At 42.3% G+C, this 23,402-nt stretch overlaps 1 protein-coding gene across 1 annotated transcript in view; it reads left to right on the top strand.

Annotated features, from left to right (window-relative positions):
• LOC147898885 (uncharacterized) overlaps nucleotides 1-785 on the top strand; it is a 37,792-nt gene extending 37,007 nt beyond the window's left edge. Inside the window, exons 7-8 of the mRNA XM_087378949.1 lie at nucleotides 33-293; nucleotides 473-785. Of these exons, the coding sequence (XP_087235075.1) occupies nucleotides 33-293; nucleotides 473-772 (561 nt within the window). The 3' untranslated portion in view covers nucleotides 773-785. The remainder of the gene's footprint in view (nucleotides 1-32; nucleotides 294-472) is intronic.
• The last annotated feature ends 22,617 nt before the right edge of the window (nucleotides 786-23,402 follow it).

Here is a 23,402-nt window from a genome sequence, read left to right as displayed (position 1 = left end):
ATGAGTGAATTGAGTATTTGGCTATTGTACAGGGTGTCCTGAAGGTGGGACAGAAAATTGAAGTCAGGCCTGGAATTGTGGTCAAGGATGAAAGTGGTAATATCAAGTGCACACCTATCTTTTCTAGGATAATTTCACTCTATGCCGAACAGAACGAGTTACAGTTTGCAGTTCCTGGTGGGTTGATTGGTGTTGGTACCACGATCGATCCAACTTTGACTCGAGCAGACAGACTTGTTGGCCAAGTCTTGGGTGAGGTTGGGGCACTCCCTGATGTTTTTGTTGAGCTTGAGGTGTGTTCTATACCCCAGGGTTGTCATTCAACTAATGCTTTTAGGTGTAACGAATCCCATTCTATCTCCTCAGCTTAATGAGCTTTGTACGCAGTTTTGTAGTACATTAGCAGTATACATTTTAATTATCATGCTTTTAAAACATGTTACAAAGAACATATTGGTGATGGTGGTGTTAGGTGAACTTTTTCTTGCTACGTCGACTTTTGGGAGTACGGACGAAGGGCACAGAAAAGCAAGGAAAGGTTTCAAAGCTAACCAAGGGAGAGGTGCTGATGCTTAACATTGGCTCCATGTCCACTGGTGCACGTGTACTTGCTGTAAAAAATGATCTGGCCAAACTTCAACTTACCTCCCCTGTCTGTACGAGTAGAGGAGAGAAGGTTGCCTTAAGTAGAAGGGTTGAAAAGCACTGGCGTCTCATAGGCTGGGGTCAAATTCAAGCAGGGGCGATGCTGGAAATGCCCCAGGTGGTATAAAAAAGAACGCAGACAGGGAAGAGAGTTGATAAAGAGTTGACAAGTTAGAAAGAAATGTGGGCTGGAAGAGAGCTTTTAGGAACAATTTTTGTGAAATGGCGGAGAAAACCTTACATAATATGTTTTAGCCTGTTTTATTGGCTCTATTTGTAAATAGAAATAGAGCCTTGTTATTTTGTAAAGTAGTTTTCATAAAACCGTGAAGAACATTCGCATTGCTTGTGAACAATTCGTGTCTGCGCTTACATGACTGTACATCAGTGTTTACTGTCTACTTGTTCTTTCCAAATTTCGGGCTGAGCCGAAATGAATGCTTGGACCTTGCTCTTGCATTTGAGGCAAGATACGTTGTTTAGGGACTTTGCTTGCCTTGTCCCAGTATGATCAATTTTCTATCAAGTAAAGCTTCAACTATTGATTTGCAGGTATCCTCATCAATGGTTGTGGGGGATAATTTTTTAAGCTGATGTTATGGGGATGTGTACAACTTAATGGGATGGGATGTGCACAACTTATTTTATTGACATCAGTATTCGAGGGAAGGCCTTGCTGCTAATTATTAGGAATTTTTTTGCTTGTTCTGTCAAGTTGTAACCAAACAAAGCTTCCACGATTGATTTGAAGGTTTCATTGGTAGTGGTGCTGGAGAGGATAACTTAAGTTGATTTTATAATGTTGGGTACTTTTTTGAGAGTATTGGAGCTTATAATTGCTCGAGTTAAATGAAGAGGATTTAAACAAGTGAATTTTGGTAAACTCCTGTTTTTGGTTGGTCTATTTATATTTTGTAGATGTGACAAGGGCACCTGGTTAGTTGTGCTATGCTGTTGGGTCATCCTATGAAACAAACTCGCAAAGCTTATATTACAAATGCGCCAACCCTAGTCTCAATCAGAGGTCCAATTACTGGATTACTTGATTGAATGCAAACGCAAATGTTTGTATTGAATAAGGGAGATCATTCATTTATATTTGTTTCAATCCTAATGGCTCTTGGAACCTCAAAAGAAAAAAGCTTACTCATCTTGAACAAGTAGTATTTCAGCTCATCACCTAGAAAATAATCTGGAAAACATCATGCACATTGAGACATTGATAAGAAATGAGTCATCCAATCACGGAAAATATTAAAATAGTAAGTTAATGATTCTTGAAAGAGTTGGCATTGAAGGCTCACACTCTTGGATTGAGCTCATTATCACGAGCTATGATGATCCTTGAGGTAGGCAAGTTGTGAGATAGATTTTGTAGAAGAGCCTTGAACAACCCACATATGATTGTCTCTATTATATAAATAAATACTCTAGTACAAGTCATAAACCTTGAAAGTGTTGTGGACAAGATGCAAAGCATGGCTAGCTTGTGACCTAGATTTATCCATAGTTACGCCAAAGTTGCACTATTGAAGGGGACGTTTTGCATTTACTAAAAGGCACTCAAAACGGGTTAGTGTTATGGCCCTTTATATCATTTTTGAGCGAAGTGTTTCTTTAAATTTGCCATTTTAGTAGATTACATAGCTAGCAAAATGAGGGTGAAATTATGTTTTGCAGCTAACATATCTGTCTTTTTGCACCTAGAATGTACATCTTTATATCATTTTTGAGTGAAGTGTTTCTCTAAATTTGCCATTCCCAATGACACCACTAGTATATTACATAGCTAGCGAAATTGAGGGGAAATCATATTTTGTAGCTAAGATATCTATGAGGCTTTTGGCACCTCATATCTACACCTAAGTTGTCGAATAGATGCTCAACTAGGGTGGCTTTTGATTTTTGCGCCATGCTGCATGCAACCACCTTCCACCTAAGTAAAAAGAGCAATGGCATTGCATGCCATCGAAATTCTGCTCTCTTACTTTTTCATCGACCCATCTCACGTTGATCCCTTCGACCCTTAAATAACTCGTGTAGTACACCTTGATTGCCTCGTACGTAAGCGACGGCAGTGGTGGACGTTTCCCCTCACTCTCCCTTGAAACTAACAGTTGTTGAGGAAGTATAGTTGGTACAATACTTTTGCAATCATCCGTTAGTTGAGGTACTTAACCACATTTATGGTATTTATGCTCAACTAAAGTGGTTTTCAATCTTGCACTCACTTCACATGTCCTTGTGAACCAATAGATACATGCGTGTTAAAGAAATGTAGGTAGAGATGTTGTATACGTGCAAGTATGCATGCAAACACCTACTTACCTACCTACAAAAGGAAATAGAGCAATGGCAACAACAATAATAATAGGTCACCACGATCATGATGTTCATGATGCCTGCATGACAGTTTCTGATGTATCTGATGCATGGTTCTTTGATAGTGGTGCTAGCAAGCATTTGAATCCCTGCAGAAACTTATTTAGCTGACTTGAGCATGCATCTAAGGGGGGGAACAGTGACGTGTGCCAATAATGCATCATATACAATGAGGCATTGGGCAAGTTGCTCTTTACTCTGTTCGAGTATATGGAGGGAGGGCGAAGCTGCATTGCCCATTCGTCCTTCCTTGTAGTCGTGGCGTCCTCCCCTTTCACGCCTCAATTGCCTCGCATCGACAAATGGGATTGAGCTCTGAGTCTTAGGGATCAGCATCAAGTGGTGGAAGCGCAACCACAATGCTCACCATATCTCCTGCAGCAGCCTCGAATACGTTCAATGCTCTTCTCTCACACGGAGGCATCAGTATCACAACACATTAGCCCTGCGGGGCTCTGCTATCACACCCATGTGACCATAAGCATCCATACTCAGTGCAAACACCTGCATTTTAACATGGGAAACATTATATACAACCCAAGCAAGGCCACACACTCCCTCAACAGTTACAAATGTTCACCGATCCACTGGGATACCCAAACAATGGGTGAAAGCATAACTGAGCTGCCCCCGGTACTTAGAAGTACAAACAATATATGCAAGCATACATTGTGATCGATCTACCAAGCAAATCTCTTCAACTACATGGCCCATTGCTCTCGGGCAATCACTAGAAAGCATCTGTGAGCCGTTTACCAGCCGAAGTACATCTCAAGCTCTTGCACAAGCCAATGCACAACTCTCTGCCGGCTCTCTGCTCATTTGGTCATGTAGCGAGCTACACCCAACACCTTGGACCCCAAATGCTTGCACATGTAGCCTGAGGCCTCACGGGATCCCGTCTTCTGACTGTACATGCAGAAAAAAATTGACCCATACGGCTGTTTGTGCTACATTAATTACCTGTGCAACCCAACCGTACAACAACATTTAATACCCTTTTGTACTATCGCCTTTAATGCCTGCACAGCTGTTCGTGCTCCAATACATAGTCGTCTGTACTCCCTTCGCCATTCATGTTTCGTACAGCCCTTCTGTACTATTGTGCGGAGTCAGTCTCTCTCTCTCTCTCTCTCTCTCTCTCACCTCGTCTCTTACGTGCCTAAGCCAAGCTACGTGTGGACCATTGCCTTCACGTAAAAAATCTCCCCCTTGCGCACGTTGGCCAGCCCCTACCATTGACTTCCTCCAAAGCCTTCCAAGGGTTGCCCCCAAGCCTCATTTGCCCCTAGGCCCCCCTCTAATGGGGCCTTTTTAAAAGCCCACCAATGACCAATTTGGAGCCTAAGGTTTTTGGGCCCCTTTTTGGCCCTAATCCTTTCAGTTGCCCCTAAGGCACAATTGCCTAGGAGAAACTTGCACACCCACATCTTGTGACCTTGCCATTTGATTACTGGGGTCGAGGCCACATGTGAGCATCAAAACTCACACCCTGGTGACAGACCACTTGGTACCTCTCACTACATGTAGTAGTCCAGGTGCAAAAGGAGCCCTACCTCCACTATGGGATCTCGGAAAGATGTCAAAAAGCTTCTAGAGGATCGTAAGGCTCAGTTGATAAGCTATCTCAGAGGGAGTGTAGGTAGAATTTAGCAGAATGATGCATCTATTCCAATGGATTGAATGAACAGTGATGATATGTCTATTTCATGTTCCACTTGGATGGGAGCTTCATGAGAGCAGGCATTCCTCTACAATTTATTGCTTTTCGTGGTGCAGATAAGGATGCCCTGGTCTTTGATGTCCTTATGGGAGGTAGGTTGTTTAGATCGATAGATGATGTATTGTTATAGGTTCTATTTCAGCCTGTCATGATTGTTCGTGGAGCATGGTTCAGACTTAATGGTACATAGACTCTCACCCATGTCTTCTTACTTTGGGTGCTTGGAGACTGTGGCTTTATGGGGATTTTCCCATAAAGTTTTTGCAATGGGATCCTGCGGTGTTGGAGTGGCTCGATGAAGAGCAGCGAGAGAAGAGCCTCCCCTGCACTTGGATGCAATGTAACACATTGGCTACATCGACAAGTGCGTAATAGTTCCCTAATAGGAGATTTTGTTGTATGTTGTGACCCCTTTGTGAGCCCTTGTCCAGGGATAGTCAGGCACGAGCTACGTAAGTCGGTCTCTAAGCCTTAGGTCAAGTGAGGCGATCACTCTTGTTCACTGGTACCAATAGTAGGTAGTTAGTGTTTCTATCTTAGGTTGGGTTAGGTCTAGGTCATAGCCTAGGATAGGAGCCCCAAAGGATGACCAGTGGACCAGAGGGAAGCCAGTAAGGCAGCCTGCAAAGGGTGCCCACAACGCTTCTTGGCCAATGAGCCAAGGAATGGCTTTTATAGGCCAACGGGGCCAGCAACCAGTTGGCTGACTCCCCAGCCCCTATAAAAAGGCCTTTGCTGCCCTCTCAGTTCTCATTCAGTCCTCTCTCTAGCAGCACTCCTACAGCTCCACTCCAGCCCCTTCTGAATAGGCCGACACCTCCAGAAGTTGGCCTTTGACCAGCCTCAGCTCTTGGCCTCAGTTTAGCCCTCTTGGAAGGTGTTCATGCAGTGCATTAGATGGGGAGTCGGATCAGTAAACCAAGTAAGGTTTGGGGTTCTGTTTCAACAGCTCTTTTCAGTTATCTTGTACAGTTTGCGGAGCTCACTTCTCAGCTCTACATTTCAATCATCTCTCACCTCTCTTTTAGGAACTCTCACTCCTAGCTTTCACTCTTTGACTCACGTAGTAACCCTGCACTCCGGTGGACAGCACAAGCCTCTTCCTTGCCTTGCAGAAGTGCCCTACATTGTCAGTGTGTACAGCATCAAGGTCTTGGTATGGGTCGGTGTTGCCTCTCAAGTCTTTGGGTCTGCTAAACGTGTGCATAGTGTACTATTTAGAAGCAGTAGTTGTCACAATTATTGTGCGCTAGGTTTATCAGACCTGCTTCTTCGCCATTCGCTGCACCCATTCTTTTTGTGGCAAAGAAGGATAAGTCTGCACGATTATGTGTCGACTACTGAGCATAAGTAACAAGTTTCTTATGCTCTACATCAAGTATATCTTGGAAAGACTCAATGGTGTAAATTTTTTCTAAAAAATCAACCTCAAGAGTGGCTACCACCAAGTCCGGATTTTTGAAGCTGACATCCAAAGACAGTTTTCTAGATAGAGCGAGCTCATTATGAGTTCGTCGTCATGCCATTTGGTCTGAAGTATGCAACACTGACGTTCAACAAGATGATGTCTCATGTATTTGCAGAGTATATTGGAAAGTGCATGTTCATCTTTCTTGTTGATATCCTTATCTTTTCCACTATAGCCGAGCAACATATTTGGAATGTGCAATGTGCCCTACAATTATTGCGCGATAACCAGCTATACATCGACGCAAAGAAAAGTGAGTTTGGGTTGTTGGAAATTTAGTATCCGGGATACATCATTAGTGCTCAAGGGATTACATTGGATCAGAGAAGATTCAAGCTATCACCAGTTGGGCTTTCCCCACGACAACTCAAGAGATCCGATCCTTTGTGGGTTTGTGCCAAGCCTACAACTTGCACATGGTTGGATTTTCAACACATGTAGCCCCTCTTACAGATTTATAAAGAGGGTTAAATATACGCAGACAGAAAGCTCAAGCTATAGGCAAAGCTTTGAAGGCCTTCCATGACTTACAACGTTTGCCACGACAACACCAATTATGAATATTGTCTCTTGGGTTTTCCACTTCTGGTAATTTCAGATGCTAGCAATGTTGCCATCGAGGCATGGATGCATGTCTTTATGTATACGAGGGATTGAATAACGAAGCGCTGCCAGACTGAGTGGGGTGTGATCTCAGGGGAAGCAAGAAAGTTGAGTTTATTATCATCCTCAGAAGACGAAAGTGGTCTACAAAACATGGTGCATGAAGTATCTAAAGGGAGAGGCTGATGCCTTATACTTCTCACTAAAAGAAAACATGAGAGTGCAAGGTACATCTTTGATGCAGTGCGGTGCTATATTACTCAAGCTAGTTGAGGTATGCCATCACCATTTTGGACAATGAAAATGAAAAGGGTGCAATGTAACTTAAGTGAGGAAGGTAGATATATCCACTTGATGTTCCTCTAGATCATCTCTCTATGTTTGTCCAGGTTTAAAGAACATAGTGCTGTCAGACCAGGTAGCTTGTTTGTGCTTCTACATCTTTGTGATGTATGGTTGTTGGTGTGTGGGTCCTGGGCCCAAGAAACTCTCTTTTTATGACCAGTACTAACCCTTGCTGTCCCCAATTATCTATGGCCTATGATGAGATGACAGATGTGTGGTTGCCTCTAGCCAATTGCATCAATTTGTGATGCAGATGCACTGGAGGAGATCTTGCTCATGGATATAATAGCTTTGGTCATACCTGTGCTAGTCGATGAGGTAGTACATGTAGGTGTATTGATCCATATTGGCTATTGGCCAATGGAATTTATGCAGTGATCTTATCATTTGTTGCATCCTTGTCGCCCTCCCCCTCCCTTGTCCCATAATACCTCTCATTCTCCTCTCAATAAAAGGTTTTGATGAGTGCCTTTGTCATATAATATTGGGAGCTAGTAATATGTGGCTTTGTGTCTCCTTATTTTCATAATAAAAAAGACCAATATCGCGGATGTGGATATTTGATAAAGGGAGACAACTCAATAGATCCCCTTTGGAAAGGTAATGTAACCATCGTCGGCCTATATCTTAAGGTCCAATAAACATATTCCCACATCTAAAGGATAGACCTCAATTTGTCTTGACCCTCACTTTGTTACGATGAACCTTTGTGCTGACTCACGGCAATATTTCTCACTATTGTGATAGATGACTATGAAGAAATCCGTTGCCTTTGACATGAAGAAAGTGTTAAACAAGGCATAGTGGAGGGCTCAATCCAAGATTGGGACATATAAAGTTGCGAAAGGTTTGATTTGATGACTAGGCTTCCTTTTGTTCAAAGAAAAGAACATTGTGTCAAGGACCTTGAGAAAACCATATAGATAAGCATTCCATGGGATGTTTGACCAATCAAAATGGGCAGGTGGCGGCTATGCAACCTACTTCTTCGTATTTTAACTCACTGCGTAGAGTATCCCGAGATTGCACCAACAACTAAGTTATGGAGCTATATAACCAGCAGATTCCTTGATCTATGAGGGTGTACAAAGTCCATGCCTTGCAGAAACACTCCCACCTTTTGGAAATCTTCCTAGACCCCTCTGTGCCCTTTCCAAATGTCTTGCAGGATGTACATGATATCATGCTAGATGTTGATGAGGGTGGCTCTAGGCCGAGTCTACGGCCCTCTTCTAGTCTTTTGCAAGAGGGACGGACCAAGTCCTGAAGATCCAAGCGAGTGGCACATCTTTCTATCTTGTAGGTCGGAGAGACCACCTTGATGGGGAAAGCATGTCACACATATATTAACAAAGTCACCATGCCCTAGGTGAACCCACGTCGAGAATACATCGCATCTTGGCTACTATCCTAAGAGAGCACTGCCATATTCTTGGAGTCACTAGACAACTCCATAGTCAATGAGCTCTCATCTCGATGTCCTCGGCATCACAACAATCACAAACCCTGTCCACTCTCATATGTGGTCCTATGAGTAGGCCTCCATGAGCTACCAAATAGAAAAAATAAAAATTCTTCCTCGTGTGCAGGCTATTAGGATCTTATGTGACATTGCTACTCATGCCAATGTCATTCCTGTGAGGGGATCCAACCTGATGCATCTATCTAAACTCGTCTATCAATGTCGCTGGTGTAGGAAAAGGGAACATCTGGCACCTGATGTTGAGTGCCGTAATTCCACTACTGTACCTCGGGCAAGGGTTCGCCCTTCCATAACCAGAGGAACCACCTAGAGTGGTGGTCCATATAAAACAGGTTTGGGGTTGATGGTCCAGTTCCACCCTAACTTGCCACCAACTCTTATCCTCCACTACTGCAATGAATTTAAGACCTCATCACCCCCACGCACGGGCTACCCACTCGAGTCGATGCTAAAGAATAGGTTTGTCATGCTTTTGTTCTGGCACCTGATGTTGAGTGCTGTATCCTAGATGGTTAGAACGACTCAGCTTGATTCCATTGTACCTCGGGCAAGGGTTCGCCCTCCCATAACCAAAGGCACCACCTAGAGTGGTGGTGTCCATATAAAACAGGTTTGGGGTTGATGGTCCAGTTCCACCCTAACTTGCCACCAACTCCGCCCAACGTGTAGATTTTGATCGCTTATTGTGGGAAAAAGAGCCTTCACGTGGTGCGAGGACCAGTACTCCAATGAATTTAAGACCTCATTGCCCCCACGCACGGGCTACCCACTCGAGTCGATGCTGAAGAATAGGTTTGTCATGCTTTTGTTGTAAATAGAAGACTCTTGGGAGGAACTCTTGTCTTGGAGAATTGCCCAAACTAGCTCAAAGGGTCTGTGAACATCTAGGGCCCTACCCAGCCCCTCCTGCCATGCCTCCGGGGTGGCCGCCTCAATCTCTTCAATCTTGCTATTGGCTTCTCTCAGTTGGGCGAGCGTGCTCAAGGTGCTGAGGGACCCGGCTCCATACCCTCTGGGATCTTGCTACATCCTTGTCCCACTTTGCCCACCCATTGTGCCCCCAACATATGATCCTCTTGGTATCAGACGTCTCGGTGCCACATGTACCCTCTATGAAAGTAGCAGCATGAGGCGATGTACTAGGTTGTGTAAAGGGCAGAATCCCCTGCACCAGCTAGTCCAAGCTCAACCTCTGCATGTGCCCTCCGAGAGAGCAATGAGTTGGCTTCCTACTTTCCCGTTAGGCAGACAGTTAAAACATCAAGGTGATACTAGATTAGGGCGAAGGTGTGAATTCTGAGCCCCTTTCGGTGATTTTGCAGTGCCTTGGCTTTGATGACAACCTTATTCACTGGATGTGTGGATGTTATAGGATACATACCCTGTAGACATGGCATTCAATGTTGAAAACTATATTGTTAACTCCATATTAAATTTGCGTGGTAGTTTTTTTCTGTCGTGTGCGTGGCATACAGGTCAGCTGTAATATTGGGATCAAAGACCTGAACTTTTTTAATGAGTCCTATATAAAGGTTTTTTGAAGTCCAATCGGTAGACAGTGTGGTAATGTCTAGTTGCAAGTCTAAAATAGGGAGGCTAAGTCCTGCAGTCTGGCTCGTTATGGGCCAAGTCTATAGGGATGAGGCTAATTACTGTTGGGCATTGACTGATGGGCCAGTATGATAAATTGGGAACTGTTTAATGAGAGGGATGTGCTAATATTATAGGGGTCAGACTATGCCCTTATGTCTTCCACCTAGGGCCTGTCTTGTAGCATTCACCTGAGACAAAAAATTGAGGAGTCAAAACACACTTATTGCTACCGGTAGCGCAATGTAGCTCTTCAGTTTCAGTTGTCCTGATCCTTGGATGTCACTATGCATGGTTTTTTTAATAAGGCCTATCTTCAAAACTATACTGTTATCAGGCAGATGATAATATTGCACAGTACTTATAGCCATCTTTCCAATTTCACAAGTGATTTAAAATCGCATAGCAAAAGTGATGTGGTGCAGAGACAAAGCTTTATTTCTAATGAGCCAGGGCCCCGAACTTGATTGAGTGACACAGCTTACTGGGAACTGTATTCTATTCAGTTAGACTCCAATTTCATTTCATGCTTATATTCCTGATAGGAGTTCAAATGGCAGCCAAAGACCAGCATATTCTCATGCGGTCAAAGTTTGCCCGGTAAAGAATTTTCATCATTCTTTCATTGATCTTAAGATTTTGAAAGGGACTCAGACAAAACTAGTTTTGCAAAAATATACTGTCTTGTGGTTCAGAATAGTTCTCCTTCTTCATGTTCTTAATGGAAAGTTTAATGCTGTTATTGCACAGTTTACTTCTATTACGTTTGGTTTGAATAGATATATTAATCTCAGCATGCCCACTCTTCATAAGACATGTGCATCATTTTTGTTACTTTTGTGAGCTTGAAGTTTAGAATAGGTTTTGTGTGAAAAAATTCTTTCAAATAATTTCATCTATTCCTCATTAATTCAGGCTTTTAAAAAGAATTGAAGCAAAGGGAAGGTGTTTGGGCACGTGCCCATTGGGAGACATTAGGTCCTATAAAGATACAAACTCTGCAAGGACAATTTGTACGATGCTACCCTCGTACTCTTAATCTTCTATTTGCGTAGCTTTGTAGCAAAAGTTACGGCTAGGTATATGGTTAAACCAAAAGAGATGTAAGGTCTGGAGGTGTTCAGTACAGTTACCAGTGCTTGGCACTTGGGTCTGTTGTGTCTTTGAGTTTGTTGTAATTAAGACTAGTTATGTTAGTTGCACTAGGTTGAATCCTCAATTAGTAGCAGGGTCCCGATTTCCTTTGACAAAAGATATGTCATGGATCTTAAAAGGAAAATGAACAAAGTACAGATCTGGAAGCTCTATTTAAACCTCGCTGATGTTCAGGGAGAGGAATATCTCCAAAATCTTTCAACTGGAATGAAATTTTATGAAAGACCCAGAGCCGGGATAAGATGATCAGACAAGGCACCAGTCCATCGATATAGAACCATTTATTAACCCAAACTCCTTGATTATCAAACAGTGATAGGAATATGCCAGATGAAGCCCAAAAGTCAATCACAATTCCAAGAGGTGAAGTCATAAGTAGTGAGAGTGACTTGGAGGTGAATTTAGATGCGACAAGGTGTATAGATGTAAATTGCAGAAGAAGATGAACACTTTGGCTTGTGATTGGAGACTTGTATTGGCTGCCAAAGCTCTAGGTTGTACCTGAGTTTAGCAAACTAGCTGTAGGTGGCTTCCTGATGGCTGGATTTCAATTTGCAGCTGCAGGGAAGAGGTGGACAAGTTTGGGATGACTGATGCTAGCAGGATGCTGTGGGTTCTGCAAATCAATGTGAGGTGTACACAAACTCTTCCTAGGAGAAATCGTAGCTGTAGCAACAGGTCCTAATAGGAACCAACTGGATGACCAGAACATGAAGTTAGAAGCAGGAAAAGCGAAAAAGCTAAGAAAAAGATTTAGCTTTAATTAGTATTGCTAAGAACAATCAGCCTAACCTAAAAGGTTTTAGTAAAGAGAAATATATGAACTAATTAGAAATTAGTTTTTCTTTAAGACTGGCCCCATGACTCCTCATTCCATACAGTCATTTAATTAAGATCAACCCTAGAACACTAAGACTGACCTAGGCTAAACTCGAGCTTGAAAACTAATCATTGGTTGGGTATTGATGTGCATTATCTAAAGTTCACGGGAGTGGCTAGGGTACTATGCATTTAGTGAGGACACACGTAAAGGATAATGTGCTCCCGAGACACATGAAGAAGTCCTGTGAAGAGATGCATTGGATACGAATCCAAAGAAATCTGACATGTGTCATGCATCTCGACAGAGATCATCCCAGCGAGAGATGACTTGTATGGTACCGCCACTCCTCTCGATCCATGAATTCCACTTGTCTCCTGAGTCTTATCACGGTATGATGTCTCCCATGTATATCTATAAATTACGAATTTTTGTCTCCCATGTGTCTTCCTTGGTTCTCCTTAGGCTCGTCATGATATGCTGTCTCCCATGTGTATACGCAAACTACGGGCAAAGGATGTATAACTCCTAGGAACTCCCTAGATTTTACCATAAGGTACAATTACAGTTCGAAATAGTGTAGGTTAGGTTCTTGGTGGTTTGATTTTCATAGGCCCCTCTCCTCTATGCAAGGGGGCCATCAAGGGCCTATCAAGAGATGCCTTTCCCTACTTGTTGTAGGCGATGTCCCGCTATAGTAGGAGGGTACCTCACAGGCCTACAAGTAGAGGAGAGGCCTACCCTCCTCTTCCATACAAGGCCCTTGATGAAGTTACTTCTCGTGGAGTGATCTATGACGTCCCTTTTTGGTATTGATGTGGGAAGTGCTAGTAATGCACAGAGCACGAGACATATGATGAATCTAGGTGTTATCACGTAGTATTGTCTGCCTGGATTGTTCTGTAGGATGGACCAAGGAGGATGGCAAGAAGCTCTCGAGTGGGGTTGTGTGCTATGCGCAAGGTGCCCTCAATCCCATGCTTTTGGATATTTTAGGGGAGGCCATGAACTTGGTAGCATCATCGATGATAGTGGTGGAGGTGCGGGAATTCCTCGGACTTTGATAATGAGAACCTTTGCTTTCATTAGAATAGACCACATAATACCTTGGTTGTTAGGTTGGGATTAACATCCCCATGGAGTAGTTGGTACCCCCATCCTTGAGCGTGTGAGGTGGAAGCTCTATCCAACTCTTCCTTGGAGTTTGAGCTTTGTGATTAGTTTTTGCTTGCCACTTAGTACATTGCCTCTTGTTGGTGCTATCACAAAGGGTGCTTCACAGAGCATACATGGTCCAGCTTAGGGCACTCTTGTGTAACTTTCATGGGGTAGGATTAGGTAAGAAAGAAAGAAAAGAAAGTTTATTAAAAATCATCGATAGATTGAAGGGTCTATGAGATTGAAAGAACCTGATACAATGAGCTGAAGGGGTGGAGCCTCTAAGTGGACATCAACACCCTGACAAATACAAAAAGAGGCATAATCATAACGATACAAATACATCGAGATGGATCCTTGGAGTCAGGAGCTCACATAGTGTGTGTGTGGGGTGTGGAATCACAAACTTCTTAAACTTATGTGCATAGGATAGATTTGTAGACTCATCAATAAACAATGAATTAGCCAAATATAGAAGACACCAAAATAAAATATTTCCGTCCAAAGCTATGGACACAATACAAAAGAGAGAGATCCAGAATCCCACTTTTGCATAGCATAAAGTGATGAAGCAATTTCAGCAAAGTGGCGTATAAATCGCTTGTAGTACGAGCATAAGCCCAAAAAGCTTCGTACTTCATGCAAATTCTTAAGCTGTGGCCAGCTATGAATTGCTTCAATCTTCGCAGGATACATGCACACTCCATCCTTAGAGACAATGTGCCCCAGAAAGTGATTCTCAGGCATGAAGAATTTACTTTTCTTTGCATTTACAATCAACCTATGCTTGCTGAGTTCTGTAAACACAATTGCCAGATGCTTCCTGTGCTCTGCCTCATCTTTCGAGTACACAATCATGTCATCAAAGAAAGTGCCCACAAAATCCCTATACTCATGGAATATTCTGTCCATCATCCCATTAAGAGTGGCAGGAGCATTTGTAAGCCCAAATGGCATAACTAAGAACTCATACAACCCAAAGCTAGTCCTGAAAGCTGCCTTGGACACATCCTCTGTACGAATGCGTATCGAATGATACCCACTCTTGAGATCTATGAGACTGAAAATATCTGACCCTTCCAATCTATTTTTTTTTGTTATCTTGTTGAGTGCCCGATAATCAATGCACATTCTCCAAGAACCATCACTCTTTTGCACCAATAGAACTGGTGAACAGTAAGGGGAAGAACTGGGCTGAATCAGCCCCTTATCCAAAAGGTCCTTCACCTGGCTCATGATTTCTTCTTGCTGAGCTGCACTCACCCTATAAGGTGCCCTGTTTGGTGGACTACTGCCTGGCACTATGCCTCTTAGGTGGAAGTTCACCCGGCAACGAGTTAGAAAAACACTCTCTAAACTGATTTAGAAAACCTGTCCGTGCTTTATCGAGCTTAGAGATTACAAATTGTGGATCATCAGGCTCAGTATCCTCTGCAAAAACTAAATACGCTGAAATATGATGTCTCAATAATGAGCATATAGCTGAGGTAGATACAACAAGGATTGACTCTTCCTTTTGTTTGACATCCAAAACATTCTTCTTCCCTCTAAGTTCTAGGGACATGTTCCGATTATATGTGTCCGCCAAAGCATGTACCCTGTGACACCAAGGCATTCCCAGCAAAACATCACAGCCCTCAAGAGACATTATATAAAATTCCTCACTGTCCACAAAGCTCTCTATATGCAATCGGAGCTTTCCAATGATAGGGGTAACCGGAGTGCTAAAGCCAGGACAAGCCAATCCTGCTTCACTCATAGGTCCGATCTCCTCTGCACGGATTCCATGTTTGCCTGGTTTTTCCCAACAATAATGCATCAGATGTGGTCGCATTCTCAATGAGCCAAGACATTTTGGTAACCCTTGTTTTAGTACAGTAGCCCCTAATTTCCTTTGGCAGCCCCCAACAGTATTTTTCAATTTGTTTTGACAAGGGCACATGCCTATAAGAGCTGAACGGCAAGAGAGCTTCCTAAAACTTTTTGTTATATTCCTCCAAGTTATGACAATGAGCTGCATCCAACTTGTGCCATGCTGTCGTAACATCTACCGCAAAGGTAGTGGTCAACCAAGTAACCATCTCTTCTATCTCCCTTTGATCTCGTCCGTAATTGACTCCCGTCCTACTTGCTTAAACTGAACCCAACTCGTGGGTGCTCTATTTTGAAGCAGCAAATTTGTCCACCACTGTAGGGCATTCTCCTTCCAGAACGTTGCTGCCTTTCGCATTTTAGCTGACTCAGTGAAAAGCAAGTGCATCTGCAATTTTCTTCACTTTCATGTGGTAGTCATTTATGCTCAAATTTTCTCTCTGCACATTGTGCAACTCCTGTTTGAGTTGCATTTTCCTGGCTTGCGTATTTGTGCTGTACATTTTTGCCAAAGTATCCCATGCCTCCTTTGGCGTACTTGCATCCTGAATATGCACAATCATGGAGTCCGAAATACTGATAGACAACCAGTACATAACTTTCCTAGCTCTCTCATGCCATCCTTTGAATGCTTGCATTTCCTGTTGATTGGGAACATTAGGAAGAACAGGTTCTTCTTCATTTCCTGTAATGAATTCCCAATAGCCTTTTCCCATCAAGAAATTCGTCATTCTAAACTTCCATGCCTGGAAGTTGTTCTTGTCAAGCTTTTCAGTGACAATTTCAGTGACAATCTGTGAAAGAGAATCCCCCTGAGAAAGCTGCATCAAACTGCTTGAAATATTGAACCCCCACCAAAATACCAACTCACTTGCATAGAAAGCTCTTCCCTTACTCAGTAGGCATCAATACCACAACACATTAGCCTTGCGGGGCTCTCCTTTCACACCCATGTGACCATAAGCATCCATACTGAGTGCAAACACCTGCATTTAACAAGGGAGCTATTACTTACAACCCAAGCAAGGCCACACGCTCCCCCGACAGTCACAAGTGTTCACTGATCCACTGGGATACCCAAACAATGGGTGAAAGCATAATTGAGCTGCCCCCCGGTGCTCAGAAGTACAAACAATCTCTGCAAGCATTCATTGTGATCACCCTGCCAAGCAAGTCTCTTCAAAAACCAGCCCAATACTCGCGGGTCTACACGAGGACGCACATGTACAGAACAAGCAACCAAGTAAGTTTGAACAATGAGAACACTATCATCTAGAAGACCTTCCGGGTGACATAAACCACAGAGCATCCAACCAGCTCTTCCAAAGCATGTCGCAACTAGACAGAGCGGTGCTCTATGCGCCCAACCCGTTCTTCCAAACATCTCATGACCAACAGAGCTTCCCCTTTTGAAAGTAACGATCAACCACCGTGATGCAATGTGCAACCAGCATGATTTTGCCCACAGCCAGCTCTTTAATGCTCTTTCACAACTAGGAGCTTGGAGTCTACCAGCAGTTAGCCTCCTGAGGTGGATCCACGCCGTCAAGTGACCAGCTGGGCTCCCCGAGCCAATTCGTGATACAAAGGCTAGGGCCTTGCTGCGAGCTATAGACTCGAGTAGTTACCAAGGATGACATTTTAAAACTAGCCCGTACTCTAGGAGCGGAACGTGTCTGATAGATCCACTGTGCGAAGGCCAGCAGCCCGTACGAGAGCTCGCCATACGAAACAACCCCGTGAGCTCTACGTGCGCGTAGTTGTCCTTTTTCCCAGTAGCAGTTCGCCGTCACGAGGGTTTTTAGGTAGGGACTCACTCTTCCGCCATCACACAGGCCGCACGACGCCCGTCTCTCTCTCTCTACTCCATCCCCGTGCTCACGCGACCTATCCCTGCTTGTCAACCACCAAACAGCCGCCTTCCAGCCTCTTCCATTCCCATGGGAATTTGTCATTTTGTCCACGTGGCAGTTCACTTTGACCCATGCCCCCCTCTTTGGACCGCTCCAAAAGCCCAAGCAGTTAATTCACCCCCGAGGGGGCATTTGCACACCTAGCAACCCAAGGCTTTCCCCTTTTGATTTCTCTTGGTCCTGCTCACATGTAAACACATGGGCCATACCTGTTGACGTGGCAAATTAGCATTGTTATGGGAAACCTCTATTATTTTTTTAACAATGAAAAGACTTCTATTAAGTATGAAAAACAGCCAATGCATCAACATCATGCATAGAGAAATGAGAAAAAAGGGGAGCCACTCCACTCTCTGAGGAAAACAGTCCTCTTGGCAGATGCGCCTGGAAAGACCCATGCATGCTTGTCTTCCAGAGAGCATGTCTCAACTAAATGTTGTCGAACGGAAAGAGCCCAAGAAGAGTCATGTCTCTCATGAAAGACTTGAGGCCCCGAAAGAAAGAACCAAACTCCATCCACAATAGACACAAACAATGAGTTGCAGAGCAGCCTTAAAGAAGGTAAACATGAAATTCAAGCACTAAAGAAGGAATGCATGGCATTAAGGGAGAAACTTGTGAACACCAAAGCAGAGCTGAAGGCTCAAGAGCAAGAGATACTCCAACTCCGTGTGCTTAACGATAAATTGCCAGGGCATCCAAAAGCATCTCAACAATTCAATAGTCTAAAGCTTGCATACACCTCTACATTGGGTACTTAAGTATAAAGACAAGTGCATAGAGTGGCGAGATCAAAAGGCAATAATTTCCAAGTTGGAACTTCAACTACCAAGTCAAGCTGATGGCAATGCGGAGGGGTTAGCACAAGATCTTTTGTTATAGGGCATCACTACATTATACAATCCCATGAACAACGCTGAATGAACTCCTCAGTAGAAAGGCAATGAGGGCAAGTACGGGTTGACTTTTAGTGGGACCTCAACATCTTCACTGCGATTTCTCATAAAAAGAAATCCAAAAGAAAATAGGGAATTTTCTATTCTTGAGGGATTTCTAGAATCTTCTGCAAAAGGATACCTGTAAGTTTGTAGAAATCTAAAAAGTCTCCCAATGAGGAGCTCTGGTGGGCTTCCAGCCCCTAAGACTGAGCTGAAACTGAGGATCCTTTCCCACTTCCCATCCTATAGCAGGCTTTCATTCTCCCCATCCCATAGCCACACACAGCCTCATTCTGCCCTAAAAGGTCCTGAGAGGGATATGAGGAGGGGCCTTCACTTGGGCCTTATATTCAAGGTCACTTATGTTCACCATGTGCTTATGGGTCCCAGCTAACCCCTCCCCTTCCCCCTCGCTAGTTCTCCCCCTCTCCCCTTCTCTCTCTCTCTCTCTCTCTCTCTCTCTCTACTTGATGTAGATGTGACGGCACATAGATATGCTACTACGACAGATCAAACAGCAATGTGCATTGGTTGCACCACAGGTTGTCGTGACAGACTGATCACATCGACATGTCAAAGACTTTTATTCCTTTGATTCAACCCCGAACCACGGAGATGTAGAGGACGAGGAGCTTGCAAACATGCGGGTAACATGCAGCGGACAGAGACAGCATGATACTACTACCGAGCGAGACACACAGAGTCCACGCACAACACGACGAGCGAACCGAGCACGCATGATTGAGCTCCAACCCATCTTCGCCCTACTTAGAGGAGGTCGCGTGAAATGAGGCATCACTCTTGACATAGCTCATCGGATACAGAGGTCGAGGAGACCATGCCCTCTTCCACAGTAGGAGAGAGCCTCAAATCCAGATCAGGGACATCTTTGCAGCCCATCGGAGGTACACTATAGTGCCGGGTTTTGGTTATTGAGCCAAAGCTTCCTAAGAGCCCAGCTCCAGTTTTGTTTTGCTCTGAGCTTTTGAATTTTTGAGCTTTATATCTATAGTTTAGTTTAGCATTGCACTGAGGAAGGGCCTTAGCGTGATTCACTGAGGATTTCTCTAGCATTTCGACTACTGTGTGTAAGAACATCGAGCATACTCAGGCTGTATACATTAAATGAGTGAACAAGGGTAGAAAAAGAGTTATATTTGTTGAAGGTGACCTCATGATGTTACATGTTGAAAAGTGCCGACTCAAGAGTGCCAAGGATATGATGACTAAGATTGTTGCAATGAACTCGAGACACTTCCCATCGCTTGTCACCTCTAGAGAATGATGAACTTGCACATGGATCAAGGATTTGGAAGGGGCGAGGTTCTCTATGGTTCACTGGTAGAATTCAAGATGGATGCAACCCACGAGAGCTCACAACACATGCTTGCTCCTTGTGATGAGCTGCCGACTTACTAGCCATAGTCCATGGTAGCCTCGCTCTCTGAATGCTTGTAGGATTTCCCCCTTTCTGTTTTCAAAGTGCCAATGAAGAAATCCTTCAGCCTAGGACGCATATAGTGTGCAGGCTTGAAGTGGAGAAATTTTGGAACAAGGGCACCACTTTTAAGCCACAAGGAACTCTAGTCCTTTGTCTATATAGGAAAAAAAAGGAAATTTACTAGATACAAATGAATGTATCTAATAAAAGTCTAGACTAGCAAAATCTAAACATTTTCCAGATAGACTATCTAGTAAATAATTCACTATATAGAAAATAAATCCACTGTATAGCAAATTTGCAAAATGATTTTACTACATTAGATCTAGTAAATTTTTCTATATAGAAAAACTCAACATTGTCAATATAGACAATAGTTTACTATATAGCAATAGAATCTATCCATATATAAAAAATAAGAGTTAATTTACTATATAGTAAATATAAACTTTCTATATAGTAAATTTTTAGAGTAAATTATTTAATGAAAAATAATAAACTTAAGAAAATCTAAAGTTTTATAGAATAGCTTTGATTATTTAATGGAAAATAATAAACTTAAACTTAAAATTGAATATATAGTCAATTTTTATGATTAATATAAACTAATCTTTAAATTGGTTTATGACATAATCACGTAAAGCATTTTGAAGGAGGAATGGCTGATTACTTATCTTTCAAAAAGATTACAACGTGATTACGTAAAGCATGCAAAAATTTGCAAATTCATTTTAAAAGGAAGAGATTTTTACTAATATGCCACCAATACAATATCATATATCAAAGGGACAATTAAGCAAAAGAAAGTTATGAGAAAAGACATTGCATTGACAATTAATAAAAAAGTTCATCCGTGTGTCATTAAACTCTTTCAAAATACATATGTATCATTTTGATACATGTACATCATCAAGGCTCAACATTTTATTTTCATTTCTATCTCCAATAACTTTTGTCTCTAAAACTAACCAATCTACTATAGCTTTCCTTATAGCAGGCAAGCTATTCTCATTTCTGTCACCACAAAAAGTAGGATCCCTCTTTATAATGTTATAATTAGACTTTAGCAATAGATACATCTCATCAATTGTGTTCAAGCCTAAATATTTCAAGAGAATTGTCTCTTGATCTTCTTCACAAAATTCATCAACTTGAAAAGCATAAAAGCATAGTATGTAAATTACTATTCTTCTATACTAATCGATAAAAGAAATAATCCATTAAATGAAATGTATAACAATATAGCGTATGAATTAATAAAGTTTCCATACCAATCTATAAAAGGAATAATGCATCCTTTGTAAAAGATATCAACTTACTTGAGTGGGCATATCATTCAAATGTCAATACTTAAAGTAAAATAGTAACAAATTATAACCAATACCTTCAACTTCTTTTGCTTTTTTGCATTTGCACTTGCGTTCTTGCTTTGCATATTTATTTGCATCTTCTCATTCCACTTAAAGAAGATTAAAAAATAAGTTTTAGATACTTTCATGTGAAAGAAAGAAAAGAATAAATTCAATGCATAAGCTTAACATTAAAACTATAAAATGACTTATTGCATACCTTCGGCGTACACTTGCTCTTTCTTGCCACTGATATCTCAACACCATCTAATGAAGTCTCATAAGCACCCCATAAGCACAAGTTTGAGTCAAATCCTCAACCTACATATCATTTATTTCAGAAGATACTAATCAGATATTCATATATAAAAATAATGAATATGATGAAGTAAATGCTACTATTATGAAATTTCAAATCTGTTGTTTTTCCTGCAATAGCTCCATAAAAGATGCATTTGTTTATCATACTAAAATGTAATTATCTATATATGAGTTAAAAGAATAAGTTTAGATATCACTAAAAGTTATTAATAACAACTTGATTATTCATACCTTAGTAAATTTCCCATCTTGATCTATCATTAAGTCTTGTGGTAATTCTGGATAATATACATTCTCATCTTCTAGAGATAATGGTACCTATGGATAACATGTATCTTCTCCTCCCTAAGAAAATTTTCATAAATTCTTATAAATAAATTAAGAGGAAATTCAATATAGGTTATGATTCATATGTTTTACATGATACAAACTTGAATTGAAATTTCACCATTATGAACCATGTCATAATGACATGGAGCATACTCTCTTTAGATGGAGAGACCACTTGATCAACTTTTGCCTATTATCATTAATATAAAAGAGTTAGAAATTAAAACATGTATAAATTTTCAAATCAAAAGAAGCTAGGAAAGACAAATATAAAGAGTGTGTTGTCTCGATGGTGACTCACGTGTCGTGGGGATCTCGAAGGGATGCCATTGGAGCCTCCACTCCAAGCTACTTCCTTATGAGAGCAATGCAAGCATGAGCTGTCCACTTGTGTCACGCAGGCGGCTTCCGGATTGTCGCAGTGTGTTTCCACAAGAAAAAGAGGGAAGGGGGAGAGGGGAGAAGGGAGGGAGAAGGAGAAGGGGAAGAGAGAGTGAAGGGATGGAGTGGCAAACACAAAGGCACTACGAAGGAGACAAGATAATACCCAAAGACACTCTTGAAAGAGAAGAGGGAGCTTGAATTCCAAACTTGTGCATACAACAATGAAGACCAAAGTCAACCATTTGGTCTTTTATACATGTCACCTTTTGAAGGGAGGGCCAACCCTTTTCCTTTTAGCACTCTTCCTTTCTTTACATTTAAAAGGATCTTGGACTTGTAGGGTGCTAAGTCATCTTTGCTATCCTTTCCATCTCTCCCTACTATCAAAAATAGCACTTGCATTAACCATATAAGAGCGCTTGGGACAAATCCTGGCATTAGGAGGTGCTCGTAACCGGGTCCCAAATAGCGCTTGTGTTAGCCTCGCACCTTTGAGGCTGAAACTATTTGTGGCTCAAAGCCCTTGTATGAGGCTCAAAACCTAGAGTGGCGAGGCCGATCTTGGGCTATTGCGGCTTGACCCCCGTGAGGCACATAATTGCACTACCTACCTTTTGTGGTAATTTGCAGCTACATTCTACAATCTGTGCGTATTTGGTGCTCAAACTCCCTGAGCTTATACTGTACTCCTTCCATGGCTGCAATCGTTGAAGTAAATCATGAAGCCTAATCACCTCTAATCATTGGTTTTACCATGCATTCGGTGACTGTATTCCGTGGATGTTAACATGCCCCCCTTCTTGTTGTGCTGAGCCACCCTCGGATAAGCCGCACTGGAGGAGGTGTGTGGAGAGGATCATTTGGAGGATTGCATAGTGGTCCAGTTGGCATGGAGTAAGCCGAGTCAGGTACGAGTGGAACTTCCAAAAATGGGTGGCGTGCATGTCCTCGTACGTGTGGATGTGGTGGCCATGGAGATTACGGACGCGGAGGTAGAGGCGGAGGTCCTAAACTGCGTTGGACCGATGTCAGGGTTGAAGACAATCTGATTGGTCAGATTGTGGAGGCCATCATTGTTGATGGGGTGACTATAGGCGGGGAGGTCACGGAGGAGTAAGAGGAGGAGGCAGTTGAAGTGGACCATTGCTATGACAACTGGATCAGATATCGATTTGTACGTGTCGTTAGGTAGAAACAAAATCCCTCGTGCGTCATCTCTTTCGGGAAGTTCATTAAGAAAAAAGGGAGCTCATTTTGGGGCCTTTTAGGGTTTGGGAAAAATGTCTCTCAACCAATGAGGAGAAGGCCAACGTAACATAGAAATTCCATTAAAAAAGGAAAAAATATGAAAAATAAAATAATACTTTATGTTGTTACAAGCGTGTGGCATTAATGAGAAGATTTGTTTTTTATTCTTTTATGTTTCACCTTACCTATCAAGAGATGTGGACCCAAAATCGAAACAGAGCTCCATTTTGAAAA

Source organism: Dipteris shenzhenensis, chromosome 9 (genome assembly GCF_047967505.1).
Source record: "Dipteris shenzhenensis isolate YYH24624 ecotype China chromosome 9, Dip_SZ_1.0, whole genome shotgun sequence".
Classification (NCBI taxonomy): domain Eukaryota; kingdom Viridiplantae; phylum Streptophyta; class Polypodiopsida; order Gleicheniales; family Dipteridaceae; genus Dipteris; species Dipteris shenzhenensis.
The sequence above is the reverse complement of the archived record's forward strand: the minus strand, read 5'-3'. Positions and strand labels throughout refer to the sequence as shown.